Source organism: Orcinus orca, chromosome 10 (genome assembly GCF_937001465.1).
Source record: "Orcinus orca chromosome 10, mOrcOrc1.1, whole genome shotgun sequence".
NCBI classification, from domain to species: domain Eukaryota; kingdom Metazoa; phylum Chordata; class Mammalia; order Artiodactyla; family Delphinidae; genus Orcinus; species Orcinus orca.
The window spans coordinates 39,305,504-39,325,710 of record NC_064568.1 but is presented as its reverse complement, the minus strand read 5'-3'; the positions used below and the strand labels follow the sequence as shown (position 1 = coordinate 39,325,710).

Here is a 20,207-nt window from a genome sequence, read left to right as displayed (position 1 = left end):
CACTGCAGTGGCCCGGTTTCAATTCCTAGTTGGGGAACTAAGATCCTGCAAGCCGCGGGTCTCAGCCAAAAATAAAAAAGTAAAATAAAAATAAATTTTTTACAAAAAATGTTTGTTGCTTTTGAAATAATAGCATATTTCTGAACTGTACTTCCTTTTACAGGTATATGAGGTTTTCTGTGATCTTACAAAATATCACTCAAAACTTTCTTTTATAAAAATCAGACAGAAGATGCTTAAGTGTGCACTGATAAATATTTTGTGAACTAAAATTATGTTATGATCTTGACATGAAAAAATAAAGTGAAATAGAATCTCCTAATTAGTTTTTTAAAAACTAGTTTTTAGAACCGTCTTATATTTACAGAAGAGTTGAGCAGATGGTACAGAATTTCCCATATATCCCTGCCCACGTACAGGCATGCACAGTTATTCCTATTAATAGCTTACCTTATTGTGATACATTTGTTACAATTAATGAACCAATATTGACATGTTATTATTAACTGAAGTCCATAGTTTATTCAGATTCCCTTAGTTTTAGTTTTTACCTAATATCCTTTTTCGTTCTAGGATCCTATCCAGGATACCACATTCCATTTTGTTGTCATGTCTCCTTAGACTCCTCTTGCCTGTGACACAACCTCTTCCAGTGACCAGCGCATTGTGCACCTTCCTTCTAGCAGAGCTCCCCCAAAGAGCTCACTGCCTCCAATTCCTCTCCTCCCACTCTTTCCCAAACCCACTCCAATACCATCCCCAATTCATTCCTCCAAAACCACACCTGTAAAGGTAACCAATGAGCTCCATGTTGCTAAATCTAATGGCCAGTGCTCGGTCTTGTTTAAAGTGATTGGCCACTTTTTCCTCCTTAGAGCCTCATCCCTTCTCCACCTTTAGTTTCCCATGCTCTCCTGTTCTTGTCCTACCTCCCTGTACATCTCAATTAAACATGCTAAAGCTGGGACTTCCCTGGCGGTCCAGTGGTTTGCACTCCGCACTTCAACTGCAGGGGGCGCGGGTTCGATCCCTGGTTGGGGAACTAAGATACTGCATGCTGTGCAGCACGGCCGGGGTGGGGGGAAAAATATGCTAAACTTGAACTCTTTACTTTTCCTCCCAAACCTGTTCCTCCCATAATTGTCTTCATCTCAGTAAATGACACTTCCGTTAACCAAATTGCTCAGGCTAGAAATCTAGGCGTCATCCTTGACTCTTCTCTCTCAAAATCCACACCCAATCTTTTAGCAAATCCAATAATTTCTAATCCAGTTACCTAACCCCCCCTTTCCCCACCCCACTGCTACCCTGGGGTGAGAAGGGAAGGACAATGAGACAACCAGGAAGTGTGATGTGGTAGATGCCCAGGGACGGATATGTTTCAAGAGATTGGTCAAAAAGGAAATGCTGCTAAAAGGTCAAGTACAAGCAGTGGTCATTGCAATGATTTGGCAAGAGTCTTTGATGACTCATTGATCTTCTGGAATTTACTTGGCCTATGGGGTGAGGTGAGACCAAAATACCCTTTTTCCCCCTAAATTGCAAACTGAATTTTGTAACAATTCTTGACCAGGCCTCATTTCTCTATCCATCTCTGAGACTCCCTTTATTCCCCCCAGAGAGTCTCAAAACTGTAAAAGCAGGTCCATGCGGGCTGCCTGAGAGGGCTCTGGCACTCACCTTACTCTCCTCACTCAATGTTTGATATACACTTCAGCTTATTCTTCTAGATATTTTTTCTTTTATTTTAATTTTAGTTTTTAAATTGTGCTAACATATACATGACATTTAGCACCTTAACCATTATTACATCTTAACATTATACAGTTCGGTGGTATTAATCACATTCAAAATGTCGTGCAGGGAATTCCCTGGCAGTCCAGTGGTTAGGACTCAGCACTTTCACTGCTGGAGCCCGGGTTCAATCCCTGGCCAGGGAACTAAGATCCCGCAAGCCTCATAGTGCAGCCAAAAAAAAAAAAAAAAAGTTGTGCAACCATTATCACTATCTAGTCTACTTTCAAAACTTTTTCCTCTTCTCAAACAGAAATTCTATATCCATTAAGCAATAACTCGCCATTTCCCCCTTCCTCAAATCTCTGACAACCTCTATTCTACTTTCTGTCTCTATGAACTTGACTGTTCTAGGTACCTCATATAACTGGGATCATAGAGTTTTGTTGTTAAAAAAATAAAAGGCCCAAAATAGAGTCGCTTATGCTAAGCCCCATGCCACCAAACCAAGTCTTAATTTTAGTTGGGCTCTCCCAGAAATGGAATCTTAACCAGTCTCTCAGGAGTCTCCTGATCAACACTATTTGATCAGGTCATCTGCCTGTTATACTGTGACATCCCCTAAAGGAAAGTAACTTTGCAATAACCAACCTGCTTTTTTTGCCTACTATAGTATCCTTGTTCCCACTCCGTTTTGCCTATCAAAATCTTTCTTTTTTTTGCGGTACGCGGGCCTCTCACTGCTGTGGCCTCTCCCGTTGTGGAGCACGGGCTCTGGACATGCAGGCTCAGCGGCCGTGGCTCACGGGCCTAGCCGCTCCGCGGCATGTGGGATCTTCCCGGACCAGGGCACGAACCTGTGTCCCCTGCATCGGCAGGCGGACTCTCAACCACTGAGCCACCAGGGAATCCCAAAATCTTTCATTTTTGTTCAGCACCTTGGAGTTCTTTTCTACCTGCTAGATTGGATGTGCCTGATTTGAATCAATTTTTGCTCAAATAACTTAAAATTTTTAAACATGCCTCAGTTTATCTTTCAACATTGTCCTTTTATCGTTGGTTTATTTCACTTAGCATGATGTTTATCTATTTATCTGTTGGTGGACATGGGCTGTTTCTACCTTTTGGCTATTGTGAATAATGCTACAATGAACACTCACTGGCATACAAGCATCTGTTTGAGATGCTGCTTTCAATTATTTTGGTATTTACCTAGGAGGGGAATTGCTGGATCATATGGTAATTATATTTTTAGCTTTTTGAGGAACCACCAAGCAGTTTTCTGTAGTGGCTGTACCATTTTACATTCCTGCCAGCAATGCAAAAGTGTTCTAATTTCTCTACATTCCCACCAATATTTGTTATTCTCCAATAGCCATCCTAATGGGGGTGACATGATATCTCGTGGTTTTGATTTGTATTTCCATAATGACTAGTGATGTTAAGCATATTTTCATGTGGTTATTGGCCATTTGTATATCTTCTTTAGACAATGTCTATTCAAGTCCTTTGCCCATTTTTGAATTTGTTCGTTTTTTTGTTGTTGAGTTGTAGGAATTCTTTAGGTATTCTGGATATTAGTCCCTCCTTAGATATATGATTTGCAAATATTTTCTTCCATTTTGTGAGCTGTCTTTTTACTCTCTTAATAGTGTTCTATGATGCACAAATTTTTTATTTTGATGAAGTACAATTTATCTATTTTTTCTTTTGTTACCTGTTCTTTTAATGTCATACTTAAGAAATCATTGCCTTCTCCAAGATTATGAAGATTTCCATCTATGTTTTCTTCTAAAAGTTTTATAGTTTTAACTTTTAAATTTAAATCTTTGATCCATTTTACTTAATTTTGTATATGATGTAAGGTAAGGGTCCAACTTCATTCTTTTGCATGTGGATATTCAGTTTTCTCAGCACCATTTTTTGAAAAGACTATCTTTTCCCAATTAAATGGTCTTTGCACTCTTATTGAAAATCAACTGAATATATATGGGAAGGTTTATTTCTGGGCTTTCTGTTCTATTTCATTGGTCTATATGTCTATTCCTATGCCAGCACCACACTGTTTTGATTACAGTGCCTTTGTAGTACATTTTGGAAATCAGAAAGTTTGAGTCCTCCAACTTTGTTCTTCTTTTCCAAGATCGTTTTGGCTATTCAGGGTCCCTTGAGATTCCATATAAATTTTAGGATGGGTTTTTCTATTTCTCTTATAAAACACCATTGGGATTTTCACTGGGATTACACTGAATCTGTAGACCACTTTGGGTAGTATTGCCATTTTAACAGTATTAAGTCCTCCAATCGAAGAACATGGAATGTCTTTCTATTTATTTAGGTCTTTTAAAATTTCTTTCAGCAATGTTTTTCAGCAAGAAGAAATCAGGTGGCACCTTCAGCACTTCACTTGGAAATTTTTTCTGCTAAATATTAAAGTTCACCATTTACAAGTTCTGCTTTCCATCCAAATACGGGTTATGATTCCACTAAGCTTCCTACAACTATTTAACAAAGATTCCTTTTACTCCTGGTTTCCAATAACATGTTCCTAATTTTCTTCTGAGCCCTCAATGGCAGCATTCTTAATGTCCAAATTTCTGCTAACAGTTGTTTGAAGGTAGTTTTGGCTTTTTCTGTTATGCTCCCTGACATTCTTCCAGACTTTGCTCACTGCCCAATTCCAAAGCCATTTCCACATTTTTAGGATTTGTTAACAGCAGTACCTCTCACTCTTGATACCAATACTTAGTAGTTTTCTATTGCTGCCATAACAAATCACCACAGACTTAATGGCTTAGAACAAAACAAATTTATTATCTCACAGTTCTGTAGGCCCAAAATCCAACATGGATGTCATTGGGCTAAAATTAAGACATTAGCAGGGCTGTGGTCCTTTCTGGAGGTTCTAGGGGAGAATGTGTCCTTGGTCATTCAGTTTATTGGCAGAAGTTAGATCATAGTGGTTGAAGGACTGAGGTTTCTGTTTTCTTGCTGGCTATCACCCAAGGGTCATTCCCAGCTTCTAGAGGCCATCTGAATTCCTTGGATCTTTGGGTGGTGGAAGATCTCTTCTACCACCTTCAAAGCCAGCAGCAGAGGATTATTAGTACCTCTCACACTTTGAATCCGACCAACTCTCCTGCCCTCCTCTTCCACTTTTAAGGGCTCATGAAATTACACTGGGCCCACCAAAATAATCCAGAATAATCTTCCCATTTTAATGTCTTTCACTTAATTCCATCTGCAAAATCCTCTTTGCCATGTACTGTAAAATATTCACAGACTCCAAGGACATCTTGAGGGCCATTCTCCTGCCTACCACAGCCTCCCTAGGAGACACCAACTCCTGTCTCTTCCCAGCCTGCCCTCTCCTGTGTTCCAGAATTCCTTCTTTTCCCTGAAATCCTGACCATCTTATAGTTCATGGAACAGGTCAAGGTCTCTTTCCCCACCTGGCCCTTGTATGTGCATATCCTTCTGGCTGGAGCACTCTCCCCCTCCTCTCATCACCCCACTCACCCTTCAGGTCCCAGCAGTCAGCCCACACCTGCCCTACTCCAACTGGCTCAGCACAACTCTCTGCAGAGGAATTGAGTTTTTGAGTCTGCTTCATCACCACCTCTACCCTCCCCTATTTGTGAGTGGGTGAGGGAGGAGCCTGTTCTGTTCATCAGCAGATCCTGATGCCTATGGTAGAAGGAAGGGAGGAAGGAGGTGAAGGCCCCTTTGGGGAGGTTCAGCCCTCGTCCCACTTCCAGGGGCTTTAGAGCAAGGGCCACTTAGGTGCCAAAGCATGTTTGAGATGTCACAAAGATGAAGGCAGCCAGGGCCCTCCCTCTACCCCCAGCCCCAGCTCAGGCCCCGCAGGCTCAACCAGGAGCCCTAGCTCCTGACTCAGCCAGGTGGTCACCTCTGGGCTGCCCTCTCTGGACCACCCACATCTGCCCTGATGGCCAAGTCTTCTCCCACCACACTGGGGGCCCCTGAGGAGCCCCAGAGGAGCAGTTGTATTTATGAGTGGGATCCCTAGAGAGGAGGGGTCAGTTGGTGTGGGCAATGGAGCAGGGTGAGCCAGCCTGGGCCCCACCTGCCCAGCCATTGATGGGCACCGAGGCCTCGATGGGTGTGCTGGCTCTAAAAGTAGAAAAGGGGCACAGGGTCCAGACAGGCCTGGAGATAATAAGACACACAGACCTGAGCCTGGCCCAGAGCCTCAGGCCATCCCCGCCCCAACAAGCCACCAGGCAAAGAGAGGAGTATGTTGGGTCACCCGCTCTGGGCAGGAGTCCCCTTTATTTGGGTTCGCTGCTGGGTGGCTAGACGCTGCAGATGGCCCTCAATATGGACCAGGAGGGCATCCAGCATATGCAGGACCCCACGGAGTAGGGCACGGTCTGAGATCGGGGCCCGTCGTTTCCAGGGTGCACAGGGGCTAGCCGTCACCTGCGGATGCTGAGGATAGGACAAAAAGGCAGGAGTGAGAACAGAGGAACAGGACAGAGGTGTGGTGGGAAAGGGGACTTAGGGTGATGGAGGATCGTGGAGGGTCTGTTGTGGCCTAGTATGGTCATGGGGCCCATGGAGGCTGGATGAGGAATAGGGATATTAAAGAGGGAGGATGGGGCAGGGTACTACCCATGGGAAATGCAGGGACTGTTGGGTGTGGACAGATGTAGGGACCCTGGGGTGTGAGTGATGGGGGAGGGGCAGCAGGAGGCCCAGAAGACATGAGTGGGAGGATGGGTAGAGAATTATGAGCTCATTGGGTATGAACAGAAGTAGGAGGCTGTGGGGACAGGGCAGTGCCATGCTCACCTCACTCTTAGTGGCCTGTGAGCGCCGCCGTTGCATCACCGCACGGCTGAGCATCAGCATCATGGTAGTGGCGATGGTGACCCCAGCCACTGGGTAGATGCGGTTCACCCCCAGGCCCATCCAATGGCCAGGACACCCCAGGCTGCCCTTGCAACCCTCCAGGCTGTTTGGCTGGCACCCCCAGGGCTGTAAGTCCAGCCCCACCTGGTACCACACGGGCCGTGACCAGGTGTGGGTGCGGACAGGCATCGCTAGCAGAAGCAGCCATGGCAGGAAGGACTGTGCGTGCAGCATGGCTGCTGCCAGTACTAGGGGCCGGAACCTGGGCGCCTGGCAACGGGCAAACACTCCTCCCCCAGGGGCAGGTGAGGCAGTAGGTTCCAGCTGGGCCCATGGCTTTCAGGAGGGGTGGCCTGGCCAGAAAATATGGGGCGGGGTGGGTGGGGTGGGATTCCAGGGCAGGGAGGAGGGCAGGCTTGGGGCCCAGGAATGAAGGAATGCTTCCTTCCCCCTCTCCCTCCTCCTCATCTAATATACATCTAACATGCTCTCCACCAGTGGCAGCACCAACGCCAGGCCAACCAAGCTAAGCACACAGAGCTGCTCCCTGCTCCCCTATGCCCAGACTCAGCCCCGTGGTCCACATCGCAGCACAGGGAGCACTCAAAAATGTGGGTGCGCACTCTGAATAAAGCCTGAAGGCTCACCCTGGCCTGTGAGGTGCTCTGTGCTCTGGTCTCCCCTCCTGCCTCTTGTAGGCCTCCCTGGTGTTCCTTGAACACACCTGCTGTTCCCTACACTAGGAGCACTGTCCTAGAAAGAGAACTCTCACAGCTGCATTTCAGCTCAAGTGTCACTTGCTCCCTGAGTCTCCCTCCCATGACCATCCTGGGTAACACAGTCCCTTCTCTTTCACGTGACCCTGTTTTATTTATTTATTTGGCCGCATTGTGGCATGTGGGATCTTAGTTCCTCGGCCAGGGATTGAATCCGTGCGCCCTGCAATGGAGGTGCAGAGTCTTAACCACTGGACTGCCAGGGAATTCCTGACCCTGTTTCATTTTCTTCAAAGCATTTCCAAGTACAGGTATACCTTGGAGATACTGTGCTTCGGTTCTAGACCACCACAATAAAGCGAGTTGCACAAATTTTTCAGTTTCCCGGTGCATATAAAAGTTATGTTTACACTACACTGTAGTCTATTAAGCGTGCAGTAGCATTATGTCTAAAAAAAAGTACATACCTTAATTTAAAAAAACACTTTATTGCTAAAAATTGCTAACCATCATCTGAGCCTTCAGCGAGTCACAGTAGTAACATCAAAGATCACTGATCATAGATCCTAACAAATATAATAATAATGAAAAAGTTTGAAATACTTTGAGAATTACCACAATGTGACAGTGACATGCAGTGAGCAAATGATGTTGGAAAAATGGCACCAAGACTTGATTGACTCAGGGTGGCCATAAACTTTCAATTTGTAAAAAACACAGTATCGGTGAAGTGCAATAAAACAAGGTCTGCCTGTATCTGCAAGTTCACGTTTGAGGTTTACCTTCCACTCCAGTACATAGGATCACTTAACCAGTATTTACCAAGCACTTCCTTGTGCCCGGCGCTGTTCCTGGTGTCTGGAGGCAGTGTGACAAAGGGCCCTGACTTCCTGGGCAAGGTTTTGGGGGTGGGGAAAGGACAGATGATTTGCGAACACAGAGCAGGGCAGTGACACAGGCCAGGACAGAAACAGCCAGGCAAGGGGTGCCTCTGTGACTTGCAGGGCAGGACAGCCTCTGTCCACTGGTCCAGCACAGAGCCCAGGACCTGGTCGGGACCTGCGAATGGCAGGCTCACTTGTTTTGGCAGGTGACACAAGCCCAGCACTGTTACAAGCTGTTTGTGGCATTTACTCATTTAATATTCATTGAGGAACCCATGAAGTGGGTACTATTACCATTTCTGCTCTCCTGATGAGGATACGGAGGCCCAGAAAGGTTCGACCCCCCCACCCTGGCCTCCAGTCACTCAGTATTAGCTGGCCTGAAGGCCCATTGCTGCCCACTGGGCCACATGCCCAGATGTTGGTGTTTTATGGTAGAAATCAACATGTGGTTCTTGGCTGACGGTGACCTGCGAAGCCCAGGTGATCTAATTATACAAATAAGCATTTTTCCCAAGTAAATCAATCATGCACATTCTTTCCTTTCTTTTCTTTTCTTTTTTCTTCTGGCTGCACCGTGCTGCTTGTGGGATCTTAGTTCCCCAACCAGGGATCGATCGAACCCTCACCCTTGACAGTGAAAGCGTTGAGTCCTAACCACTAGACTGCCAGGGAATTCCCATATTCTTACTTCTCAGTGCAGACCGGCAACACCTGTGAATACCCTGTGCTTCCTCAGCTGGTTGCTCAGGTGTTCACACCACACCCTCCAGGGGCTGCCCAGTAGCGCCAGGCCTGCCTGCACCTCATCAGGGGTCCCTGAGAACAGGTCATTCCTGAGAAGCAGCTCTGATTCCAACCATTTTACAGCCGAGGACACAGGTGCTGAGGGCTGTGCCTGGCTGGGGAGGAACTTGGACCTGGGACGCCCCCCTCCCTGGGCCTAGCCCCGAAGCTCTCCCTCCTGCTCCACACTCCCCCTGCCTGACCCTGCCCTCCCCGAACTTTCCCCCCAGCTTCCAACCCCAATTCCCACTTTGGGGCACAAGAAGGGTCAGGAGCCAGGGCTATGGACTATACCCTTGCCCCTGCCAAGGCCCCACCAAGCCACAGCAGAGCCTGGCATTGGGCAAACAAATCTTTATTCCTGAGACTAAAAACATGCATGCTCCTCCAACTTGGCCAGTGCCTTATCCCAGGCCTAGAGCACTGAACTTGGAGTCCCAGAACCTCCATCCCTGAGTTATGTGCGTGCGTACGGAGGGGACTCCTGGGTGACATCTGGAGGCAGCCCAGGGGTAGGGGGTCCTCACGGGTAACCAGTCGCAACCTCCAGAGGTGGGCAGTCTCAGGCAGGGTGGCAGCACGGTCAGAGTTTGGTAACCTGGGCAGGGAGAGGAGGAGAGGCTCCTGTCAGTTTCTGAAGGACACGTACTACCCCCTCCCCCAGGAGCAGCTTCCTCTAAAGGCAGGAGGGGAAGGCAGTGGATCTACTGGGGGCAGAGCTAATCAGAGCCATCCAGGAAGGGTGGACTTCCTGGAAATGGGGTCAGGATGGGACAAGCAGTAGATAAACAAACAGAGCTCAGCAACAGAGGTCAGCTCACCAAAACAGGGTTGACGGGGCTGGACCTTTGGTGTTGGAGTGCAAAGATGACAGCATCGTGGACAGAGGCAAAGAGATGCTGCTTGGTGATAGATGCATCGAAGAAGTGCCCCGCCTCAAGCTGCGTGACCACGGGAGCTGTAGACAAGGAGTTGGTCTCCCCTGACCCGCAGAACCCCCAGGAACACCCAGGCACTGGCGGAATGTCACCCTGACCACCACCACTGAGGCTTATGGCTAAACCCCAACTCTTGACCCTTGACCCCTCCCTCCCAGGACACCTCTGACCTCCAGTTTCAGAGAAAGACTTTTTCCTTGTGCTGCCTGGCAGATTCCTTGGACAGAATCCCCACCCCCTCCCCGGACTGCTCTTGCTGTGTCCACCCCACGCACAGTGGCAGGCGGCCATGTACACCTCCACCTCGATCTCCCGGAAGTCACGGAAAATCTGCAGCAGAAAAGGGGGCCAGACTCAGAGGGAGGCTCAGGGGCTCCGAAGGGGCACTTGGGCAGGCTGGGGGGGAAGGGAGTTCAGAGAGGGAGCTCAGAGGGTTGGGGGTTAGGCTCAGAGGGCTCTTGGAGCTAGTTATGGGGTCAGGGCTGAAGGGCCTTGTCCTCCCCCAAGGCCCTTCTTAGGGGTGCCCCCAGCCCCTTACATTCTTCAAGCTCTTGAGACACACAGTGTCCACGAAGGAAAGGGAACTCAGGTCCAGGATGAGGCTGTGGAAATCTGGCTGAGGCAGGCCCAGGGTCTTCAGTGAGGACATGTCTGGGGCCTTGGCATCTTCTTGACCCCTGGCTGCTGTATCCTCTAGCTCAGTCCCTGCGCTCACCTGCTGGGAAACCAGACACACTGCAAGGGCCGCCCACGGTGGGTGAAGGCAGGGAACATACACAGACGTGCAGAGACACACAGGATCAGACGTGTAAACGGCCACGTATACGGGGCATGCAGTGGACACATGAGGATATGGAGACAGGGAGCCTGTATGTAAAGACAGGAGGGACACATGGGGACACACAGGGGAGGGTGCCCAGACTCCGGGAGCACACACAGACATGCATCTACTGCTCTGTTACTTCCTGGGCCCATACTTAAATAGGGACACTTAAGAAGGAAGGGCATCAGAGACCACACCCCATCCTCAGTCAGCCAGAGTGACTGACTGAGGATGGGGACAAACCAAAAGAGACACACGGACACACGCGCACACACAGATATCCTGGCACCCAGCCTGAGTCTTTTTTGTGGGGAGGGGGGCGCCGCACGGCATGTGAAACTTCCCTGACCAGGGATGGAACCCATGGCCCCTGCACTGGGAGCGTAGAGTCTTAACCACTGGCCTGCCAGGGAAGTCCTGCCTGAGACTCTAATTGAGATTCATGTCCCCTTTGATCCCAGATTTTTCCCACATGCCCAATCCCTTCCCTCTGCCCATGAATACAGACTGCAGGGTCTTGTAGAATTCACAAATTCAAGGTCTTTGGCTAGGCCTCAGATTACAGACCAGAGAGCCACAAGCAGAATTCTATGGCATATCACTAGAGATCTCCCTGTAGAGCACCTGATCCATCACTCCACTCCACACATGGGCACTCTCATCCCTGCAGCTCATGGTTGGCCCCTCTCCCACCTCCAGCCTCACCTTGGCCTTGGAGCCCTCCACATCGTTGCTCTCAATGTCTGTGACACTGGTGTTGACATTGATGGAAATGGAAGTGCCCTTGGAGGCGGCAGCCTAGGCCAGGAAAGAGGTGTCCCAGCTGTCATATGACAACCAGGCCACGCAGGTCTGGTGTCGTCCCCTGGCTTTGGGCAGGCAGGTGGACTAGGAGCTGAAGCTTGGGACCCAGGGCAGCCAGGCTGAAGGCTGTGGGGTTCTGACCTACTTTGGAAAGAGGACTGTGATGGTTAACGCCACCATTGGCTTAGGAGGCAGGAGAAAAACAAGACTGCCCGCAGAACCCTGACCTGCAGGGTCACTGGGGGCATCAGGGAGAGAGGAGGAGGGATGAAGAATGAGGGTGAGAAGCCAGGAGGCTGGGAGAAAGGCCGGGTGGGGTCAGAAGGGCCCCTGCCTGTTTCGGGAGCTTATTCTCTTTCTGAAGTCGCTTCAGCTTTAGCTCCTGCTTCCTGAGCAGTTTCTTCTTCTGGGAGATGAGGTGGTCCACGTTCACACCGCACTAGAGCAAAGGGCAGGGCAGGGGATGTGGACACTGGGGAGGTGAGAGACCCTCTGCCCCTCCCCCTGTGGACCCCAGGCCTCACCCTCTGCTTCAGCGTGTCACTGTAGAGCTCAGCGTTGGCAAAGTACATGGTGGCCGAGGAGCGGAAGACCTTCACGCCCGGGACCTCCCTGGCCTGGGGATAGGTCAGGTTGGGGGTGGCTGAGCCCTCGTCTCTCCTAGCTGCATCTTGCTCTCTTTCTTTCCTCCCCTGTGTACCCCGGTACCTGCCATCATCAACCCTCTGCTTCCCAGCCAACAGAGGCCCGGCCTGTAGGCCATACCCTCCCAGGAGCTGGTGGGGTCATCCTGACCCCTCAGCTGGGCCTGTCAGAGCTGCTGCTTCTCCCTCCAGGGCATCCTGAACCTCTCCCACCCCATCTCCCCTGTCCTTCTGCCAATACCCAGGCCAGGTTTCAATGGCTCTTAGCTTCCCCTTGGGTCTCCAACCCCAGCACTGGGGTCTGTTTTCTATATGTGGACAGAGAGACCCTCCTCAACTGCCAGCCCAGCCAAGCCTTCCCCGGCTCCCACCCCGCTCAGGACACTCCAGGTCTCTGCTCGGCCTTTGGGCCTGAACAATGTCCCTGCACCACCCCCCACCTCCCCTTCCATCCAGCTGAGCTTCTCCACTCATGTCCTTCCCTCACTCTGCCTCATCATACTATGCTCAGCCTTCAAGGCTCCATCAGGGAAAATGAGCTCGTTTTATTCCAGAGCCCCCACTTTTGTTCCCAGGGCTTGACGTGAGACTTCTCAGGAGGTAAAGGACGGAGATTCAGTAACCCCACTGATCAGGTCAGCAAACAGCCTCCCCTACATCCTCGTGCCCCAGATCCTGCCCCTCTACATTCCTGACCCAGGGCTACTCTGCGGGATGGGGCTTGTACTGCTGCCTCTAAGACAGACTCCTCCCCCAGGCCCTAAGGCCCATACTCTGAGTATGGGGGTCAGAGACCCAAATTCCTCCCTTGAAATTCCAAGGACCAAAGCACCCTTAGCGCCCCACCCCCGTGTCCTTGCCCAGTACGCAAGGACCTGATAAGGGATGGCCCCGTCTGCCTCTGTCCTACCCCATCCACGCCATCCTCTGGCTTAGCCCCTGCCACTCACTTCTGAGTACTCTGCCACATCTCTGTAAATATCTGTGTCTGGCACCTGCCCCAGGACAGCGTAGTGGGGCCTGTGAAAGAGAGAGTGTGAGAAGAGGGGGGCATTAAGAGAGGGGGCAATGAGGGGGTTCTAAGGAGCCTTGGGTCACCCCCAAGATGTGGGAAAGCTGGGGGAAACCAATGTGGACCTCACTCTCTCACCAGCTGGAATGAGGGGGGAACCAGAGGGGTGACTCACAGCTGTGTGCGGACCACCACGAGCAGCAGGGAGAAGACTACCGCAACTGCCAGGCCAAGGTCCAGGTTCAGCAGGATGGTGGCCACAAAGGTCACCAGCCAGATAAGCTAAAAACAGAAGGGTAGTAGTCAACAGGGTCTAGAAGGGTCACTGGGGCTGAAGGCCCTGACCCCACCCCTGGGCTCCTAGGCCTCTCACCAGATCCACTCGATTTGCCTTCCAGAGGGAGCATATGTCGGTGAACTGCATCAACATGCCCTTCAGGTTCACAATGATGACAGCAGCCAGGACTGCCTGGGGGAGGGGGAGGGTCACCAGGAGCTACTGAGAGGTGCAGGATGCTGACAGCCCTGACCACCTGGCATGAGCCAGACTGTCCTCAAGCACCTGGGTATGACCCCGAGGGACACTAACCACCTCCTGCCCCCGAACCTAACAACTTGGGTCTGACTCTCAAAGGTTCTTACCCCTGACTGTCGACTCCAAATCTCAACCAGAGATCTCAAGCTTGAAAAACAGGGCATGACCCTGTATCCCTCCCCCTCACCCAGGCCCTGACTGACTGATCTGTGTCCCTGGCCTGGCCAAGGCCCTCAAGCCTGGCTGGGTACGGGATGGCAGCTCACCTTGGGCAGGTCTTGGAAGAGTTCTCCAAGTTTGACGATGATAATGAGGATGAAAAGGGAGGAGATGGCTCCAGCCACCTGTACAGTGGGAGTGAGCGGGCAGATGAGTGGGCTGGAGTGTAGGGGAGAAGAAGGTGAGAGCAGGGGGGAAGGGGGAGTAGGGGGGAGGGGGGAAAGCAGGGGGTAGGACCACCCAGGCAAAGCAGTGTGTGTGTAGATGCACACCTGCAGCCCACACCTGCAGCCCACCTGTGTGTTGCCCCCGGTGCTCTCCTGTACCAGGCTCCGAGACATAGAGCAGCTCACAGGGAAGCACTGAAAGATGCCCCCGATGAGGTTACTGAGGCCAAGTGCCACCAGCTCCTGAGGGGGGTAGTGCAGGTGTCAGGACACATCACTAGCAGTGCGTGGTCACTGTGTCCAGGCCTATGCATCCCCAACCTCCATCCGCACTCAGTAGCCCCCAAAGACTTGGCCACTGTACCGTGTGTCCTGCTCTCCCACCCTCAGTCCCCCATGTGGCCCCAGCACATCTGTTTGCTGTTTCCCTGTCTCCCACCTGATACTCCATCCCCCCAAGCCCTGGGGTCTCTGTACACCTGCCCGCTCCGTGTCCCATATCCCATTCCCCAGACCTGGTTGCTGTCCACCCGGTAGCCATGCCTCAGGGCGAAGATCTTCCCCAGCGAGATGGCAATGGCGAAACCAACCACAGCGATGGCGAAGGCATTTCCCACAAGCCTTGCAAACAGCTGGGGGCTGGGGGCCACTGGGGGCACCAGCCTGTGAGGGGCATCTGTGAGGCCAAAGGAATGTTGTGGCCCTGGCCACCCAACCCTCCCTGACCTGACAGGGGCCGGAGCTCACCCTGCAGGGATTTTGCCCACGACATCCACCCCAAATCTGTGCTGCAGTCCCACGCCGTAGGAGATGCCTGTGGCCCCGATGAGCTGCAGGGAGAGGACAGAGTCAGGGGAGGTAGGTGCTGGCACCACCATTAAGGGGGATGGAGAAATCACTTTGGGCATAAAGAGAGAGGCCTGAAGCGAAACCTTCAGAGGGGTGGGCAGAAGTCAGCGATAGGGTAAAAGATGGACACCACCATTTTGGGGAAAGGGAGATGCTGTCAGGGGTTGTCGGCTGTGGTCCCCCCAGTCCTCAGTGCCCACACCAATTAGTCTTTAACTATCTGGGGGACGCCCACACAGCAGGGACTCCTCACTTGCCCTTCCCCCTGCCCCCCTCCCCCCCACCAGAATTCAAACCGTGAGCAGCTCCCCGGGGAGCGGCATGGGCAGTTGTCGCCGCAGCTTGTCATTGAACAGCTTCACCAGCACGAGAACCACCCCTGCCACAACTGCGGTGACCATGGTGCCGACCACAGTCTGGGGCAGCTTCCAGCAGACCTCCAGTACTGTCTGAGGGGAGGGGGGGTCACAGCCAGCACTCAAGGTCCTGGGCCCACCCACCCTTCCCTCCTCCCACCCTCACTCACATAGATGAGGGACAGTGGCCCAGAGCAGCTGCTCAGATGGAGGCCAAACACATACTTGAGCTGCGAGACGAAGACCTGCACAGACGCGGCTGTGGTATAGGCTCGGACCAGAGGCTCTGACAGATAGGTGACCACGAAGCCGAAATGGACCAGGCCCAGCCCCACCTGTGGGGTGCACAGGGCAGTCAGGGGAGGAGAGGGTCCTAGGGGTGGCCGGAGCAGAGCCCAGGGCAGGTGGGAGCAGAGGGGGATGAGTGATGATGATGAGGAAGATGGTGATGGCCAGACACTCAGGGGACCTGGCAAATGGGGTGAGGGGTGGGTCTGGCAGTCAGGGGCCTGTACTCCTGACTGCTCCGCACCTGGAAGAGGCCAACAAGGACACTGAGTGTGGAGGCCACCTGCACCCGAGCAGCATCTCTGGCCGCCACATCAACAGTGGAGTTCGAGGCCTGCAGGAAGGCTTCATCTGGAGCCAGTGATTCTGTCACACTGCCCACCATCACGGACATGACAGCAAAGGTGCCTGCAGGGGCAGATCAGGGTGGTCTGAAGGGGAGGGGGCACTGCCCTGCCCTGGAGTCCTGGTCTTAAGGGAGAGGCCAGGAGACACCTAGTTCTAGACCAATATCCTTAGACTTGCTGTGCAAATAGAGGCAGCGCTGGCAGTCAGGTATGAACTCTAAGTTCAAAGCCTCTTGAGCATGGCTAGAAATGTTGGCCCTGCATCATCTACCTTGTCCCACCTGTATCCACTGGCTCAGGACCACTCCCCCTGTGAAAAGTGGAATGGGGAAGGGGGCATGGCCTGCCTCAGGCTCTCAGGTCTGTGCCAAGTCTGGGCCCCTTGAGATGCTTCACCCACCCATATCCTCCTGGGCCAGGGCCTCTAGGTAACCTGAATCTGTCTCCACGGTCAGAGGCCCAGTCCTGCCTGGAATGACCCTTGGGCCAGTCTCCCACTGGCCCGGCATCGATGCCTCCCTCCCTGTTCCCTGCGTTTCCTTGCCCTGCTCAGCCCTCCCTCACCCTGTCCTCCGTGGGGAATGTGGGCATCCTCCTGGCTCCACTCACCCACGGAGATGTGCCGGGAAGTGCCGAACAGGAAATAGATAAAGACGGGATAGAAGGAGCTGTAGAGGCCAAACACGGGGGGCAGTCCAGCCAGGAGGGCATAGGCCAGGCCTGGAGGTGGAATGGTAGCAATGTAGACTTGGAGGCCAGGGTCTTGAAAGGATGAGGAAATCCCAGCCCTGGGTCATGGGCCATAGTTCCAGGGGCAGGGATCTTGTTTCTGGCTTTTGGCGGAGGGGTGGGGGGAGGCGGGGGCAGGCAGTGGTTCACAGATTACAGGCCAGGGCCTTGAAGGGTCGGGGTCATCATCCAAGGGTTGAGGGTACAGTCTCCAGGTCAAGGGTGGCTCACCCTGTGGTAGCTGCATAATGGCCACACTCAGGCCAGACAACAAGTCACCCAGAAGCCAGTCACGCACAGGATACTGGGGTAGCCAGGCCAAAACTGGGAAGTACTGGAGCAGAAGGGCTCGGGCCCGAGCATGGGAGCACCTGGGGACACAAGGGTAGGTATCACAGACAGGGGCTACCTGAGTCCTGCCAGTGCCCCCAGTCCCCCCGACCTCAGCCTTACCGAAACCAGGTTCGCCATTGGAGGGTCCCAGTCGCTGAGCTCCGGCTCCCCAGCTCCTCCAGCTGTTCTTGGTTCAGCAGTGGCCGCTCCACATGGTAATCTCGCCTCCTCAGCTCCATTGCCTGCGTTGTGGACAGCAGTGCCTGTGTGTCCCTCTGTCTGGGTGGTGAGGCCAGAGACACAGTGAGGGCACTCCTGGCCCAACCTCCCCTAGACCTCCACCTGGGACCACAGAGTCACCCACCTGACTTTTCTAGGTCCCAAGATCTAGGTAGGTCCAACCCTCCAGCTGGCTCCTGCAGGCCCTATGCCCAGGCCCAGGCAGGGGCAGTACCTGAACTTTGGCTGGTGGAAGACTCTTGCTGGGCCAAAGTCTCCCACAAAGAGGCAGCAGGATGAACACAAGCCACACTTCAGTCCAGCCCTGAGTGTTCACCAATCTAGGTTCCAGGCTGACTGTCCCTTCCAGCCCCCTCCCCCCAGCCCCAACTCTTCTCCAGCCAATCCCAGTCCAGTCCGAGTCCTTATCCAGCTGCCCCACGAGCCCAGCGCATGCTGTCTGAGAGCACACGCAAGGAAGGAATCCAGCAAATCAGGCAAGTCGCTCTTCACATGAGAAGGCTCTATGAGAAGGAAAGTGTTGGGGCTAAGATTGCCCCCGGGCCTCCAGCCACAGGGTCCAGGTTGTAGACCTGGACAAGCTCAGGCCTAATCTGGGAAAGCCAGGGGATGGCTCTCACCGGGAGGGAGAGTTTTCCCCCTGGAAAGAGAAGCCCCCAATTCAAGGGGGGTCAATCTCACCTGGGGATAGATCTCCGGGAGGATCTCGCCTAAGGAGAAGCTCTCACCTAACAGGAAAGTTTTCACCAGCTAGGTAAGTTCTGTCCTGGGGAGAAACTCTGATCTGCCCAGTGGCTACCACCTGATTAAGGGAAAAGATCTCACTTGGGAATAGGAGATCTGGAGGGGAAGGGGGGACAGTTCTTACCTGGGGGAAGCTGTCCCAAAAATAGTTCTCACTTGGGCATAGGAGCTCTTGGAGGGGGAGCGCTTACCTGGGGGAAAGCTTTCACTAGCAGGGAAAGTTTTCACCTGCCAGGAAGGTTCTCGTCTGGAGAGTATTCTCACCTAAGGGAAGCTCTGACCTGGGGGAGGCTCCCACCTGTAATGGGAGAAAACTCTCACCTGGGAATGGATCGCAGAGAGGGGAATCTTACCTGGAGGGAAGCTCTCCCCTGCCGGGAAAGGCTTCACCTGTCAGGAAAGTTCTGATCTGTGAGAAGCTCTGACCTACGGTGAGGTTCCCACCCGAGGGGCAGGAGCTCACCTGGAAAGGGCCCCTATCCTGGATGTCCCTGTTGGAGGATGGAGTGGAGTGGGTGGAAGGACGATCCTCAGAGACTCTTGGCATTGCCGGCTCACAGAGATCTTTGAGCCCCGTGGCCCCTCCTCTGTGAGTCACTCGAGGTCTTTAAGGGCTCCCACTCCCGCCACCCCTCCCCCTCCCCCCCGTCGAACCCGTGCTTGGAGGGAGGGGCTTAGATCCTTGACCCCTCCCTCTAGTAGGGCCTGCGGCCAGAAGGGCCGGAGAGCACATTCCCGCACCAGTTGCATCCCTGGGTGGACCCAGGCCCTGGCTATGGACACTCTAGCAGCCACGTCCCGGGCCCCAACGCGCCGCACCGGCGCACCTCCTGGGCCGGGGCTCCTCTGCACACAGCCGCCGGGAGGCGGCCCCCGGCTAGCCCTCGGACGGCGCTCAAGCGGCTTTCCGCACAGCCCGCAGGGGCTGGAGTCACGCCGGCTCCCGCCCCATCCCTCGCTACGGTTGGGCAGCCGCCTGCAGAAAATCGACAAAGCGGTAAACCGAGGCGCGGCAGGCAGGAAACGCCTGCTCGGGACTCGGCGGTACCCCTTCCGAGCTAACCCAAGCCGGTCGCCTGCTCGGGGGCCAAGGGGTGGCCCGCGCCTCGCGGACTCGAACACTGGGAACCGGGGCCGCGCCCTGCACTCACCCCGGTGCTTCCGACAGCCCCATGGCGGGTGGGCAAACCGAGAGGCGATAGTCCTCACAGCTGGAGCGAGAGGCCGCGGCGGCCCGAAAGGCGGGGCCGGGACGGGGGGCGAGGCCTGAGGCGCGCTCCCAGGGGCCAATCCCCGGGCAGGACGGGGAAGGCTTGGGCCAGTCAGCGTGCCGGGGCGGAGCCTAAGGGGCGGTCTCCCGGCGCTGAGAACCCTGAGGAGGGAGATTTAACCCCTTCCTCCCCCTGCGGCTTGGCTTGTGCTCCCCCTCGTGGCCCGCCTAGCTCTCCTGCCTGAGCAGGTTGTTATCGCAGAAGTGGGACTAAGGACCCGAGCTGGCCTGGCCGTAGCCACGGCCCCAGGTCCCTGAGTAGGGTGGGGCCGATACCACCAGGTCCCGGCTTCTTGCGGAGGGTCCCCGCGGGACGCGGAGCAGGATGTCTAGGGTTGTGGCTGGTGACCAGAGCCTTATCTCTCCGTGGGGTATCCGGGTCCATGGGGCCTCTCAAGCCTCCAGTTGAGGGCGCCACCCTCACTCAGGCTTTCCCCCTGAGACCTGGCATGTCTCTGAGACCGAAGGGGCTCAAAGGCCTCCCTTCAACGCTAGGCACGCAGACCTTAAAGGCTGCGAGGTTCCCCTCCCCCGCACATAACACTGGCCCGGCAACAGGCCCGTTCTGCCCGAGTTCTTGAGGAAGCAGCTCCAAGTCTGAGAGGCTGGCGGGGGGTCAGTGCTGTCAACCGGCTGAGGGCAGTTCCTAGGGTCGGTTTGAAGGCCCTGGCAAATGCCAGGTCAGGGCTGCAGGCCTTGCGGACTGAGGAAGCCATCATGTTGCTGCCTTGACCAGACCTTACTCTCAGCACCTGTTCTCATACTTCAGGCCCAACCTCAAGGCGAAGGGACAGAATTCAGGATGAAAGAGATAGAAACCTGGTCCAAATCTCCAATGAAATGAGCTAAAAATAGCCGAATATTCTTGGGGAGGGGGGAGGGGGCAGTGCTCAGATTTCTCCCAAAGGTCAGCC

At 53.6% G+C, this 20,207-nt stretch overlaps 2 protein-coding genes across 30 annotated transcripts; both read right to left on the bottom strand.

Moving 5' to 3' along the window:
* Positions 1–4,528: 4,528 nt before the first annotated feature.
* TMEM89 (transmembrane protein 89) lies at positions 4,529–7,659 on the bottom strand. 3 transcript variants are annotated; one of them, XR_004479183.2, is made up of 3 exons: positions 6,550–7,659; positions 5,929–6,186; positions 4,529–5,421 (listed from the first exon to the last, which is right to left on the bottom strand). XR_004479183.2 is itself a non-coding variant. In XM_033413259.2 (3 exons), the coding sequence occupies exons 1-3, from the start codon at positions 6,841–6,843 to the stop codon at positions 5,301–5,303; spliced, it is 597 nt and encodes a 198-aa protein (XP_033269150.1). In that variant the 5' UTR covers positions 6,844–7,659; the 3' UTR covers positions 4,529–5,300. The 3 variants fall into 3 exon arrangements, 2 of the variants coding, with proteins under 2 accessions (XP_033269150.1, XP_004283952.1); XM_033413259.2 differs by having other exon boundaries at positions 6,005–6,186; XM_004283904.3 differs by having other exon boundaries at positions 4,529–6,186.
* A 134-nt stretch (positions 7,660–7,793) lies between these two features.
* SLC26A6 (solute carrier family 26 member 6) lies at positions 7,794–19,294 on the bottom strand. 27 transcript variants are annotated; one of them, XM_033413227.2, is made up of 23 exons: positions 19,175–19,289; positions 18,851–18,999; positions 18,377–18,413; positions 17,160–17,318; positions 16,938–17,077; positions 16,587–16,697; positions 15,875–16,038; positions 15,513–15,677; positions 15,283–15,435; positions 14,885–14,967; positions 14,653–14,800; positions 14,267–14,380; positions 14,018–14,095; positions 13,590–13,685; positions 13,392–13,498; positions 13,155–13,224; positions 12,085–12,177; positions 11,895–11,999; positions 11,462–11,554; positions 10,472–10,651; positions 10,104–10,263; positions 9,817–9,953; positions 9,335–9,593 (listed from the first exon to the last, which is right to left on the bottom strand). In XM_033413227.2, the coding sequence occupies exons 1-23, from the start codon at positions 19,195–19,197 to the stop codon at positions 9,579–9,581; spliced, it is 2,580 nt and encodes an 859-aa protein (XP_033269118.1). In that variant the 5' UTR covers positions 19,198–19,289; the 3' UTR covers positions 9,335–9,578. The 27 variants fall into 27 exon arrangements, with proteins under 27 accessions (XP_033269115.1, XP_033269117.1, XP_033269116.1 ...); XM_033413231.2 differs by having other exon boundaries at positions 10,209–10,263; XM_033413232.2 differs by having other exon boundaries at positions 10,209–10,263; positions 10,472–10,648; positions 19,175–19,288.
* Between the last annotated feature and the right edge of the window lie 913 nt (positions 19,295–20,207).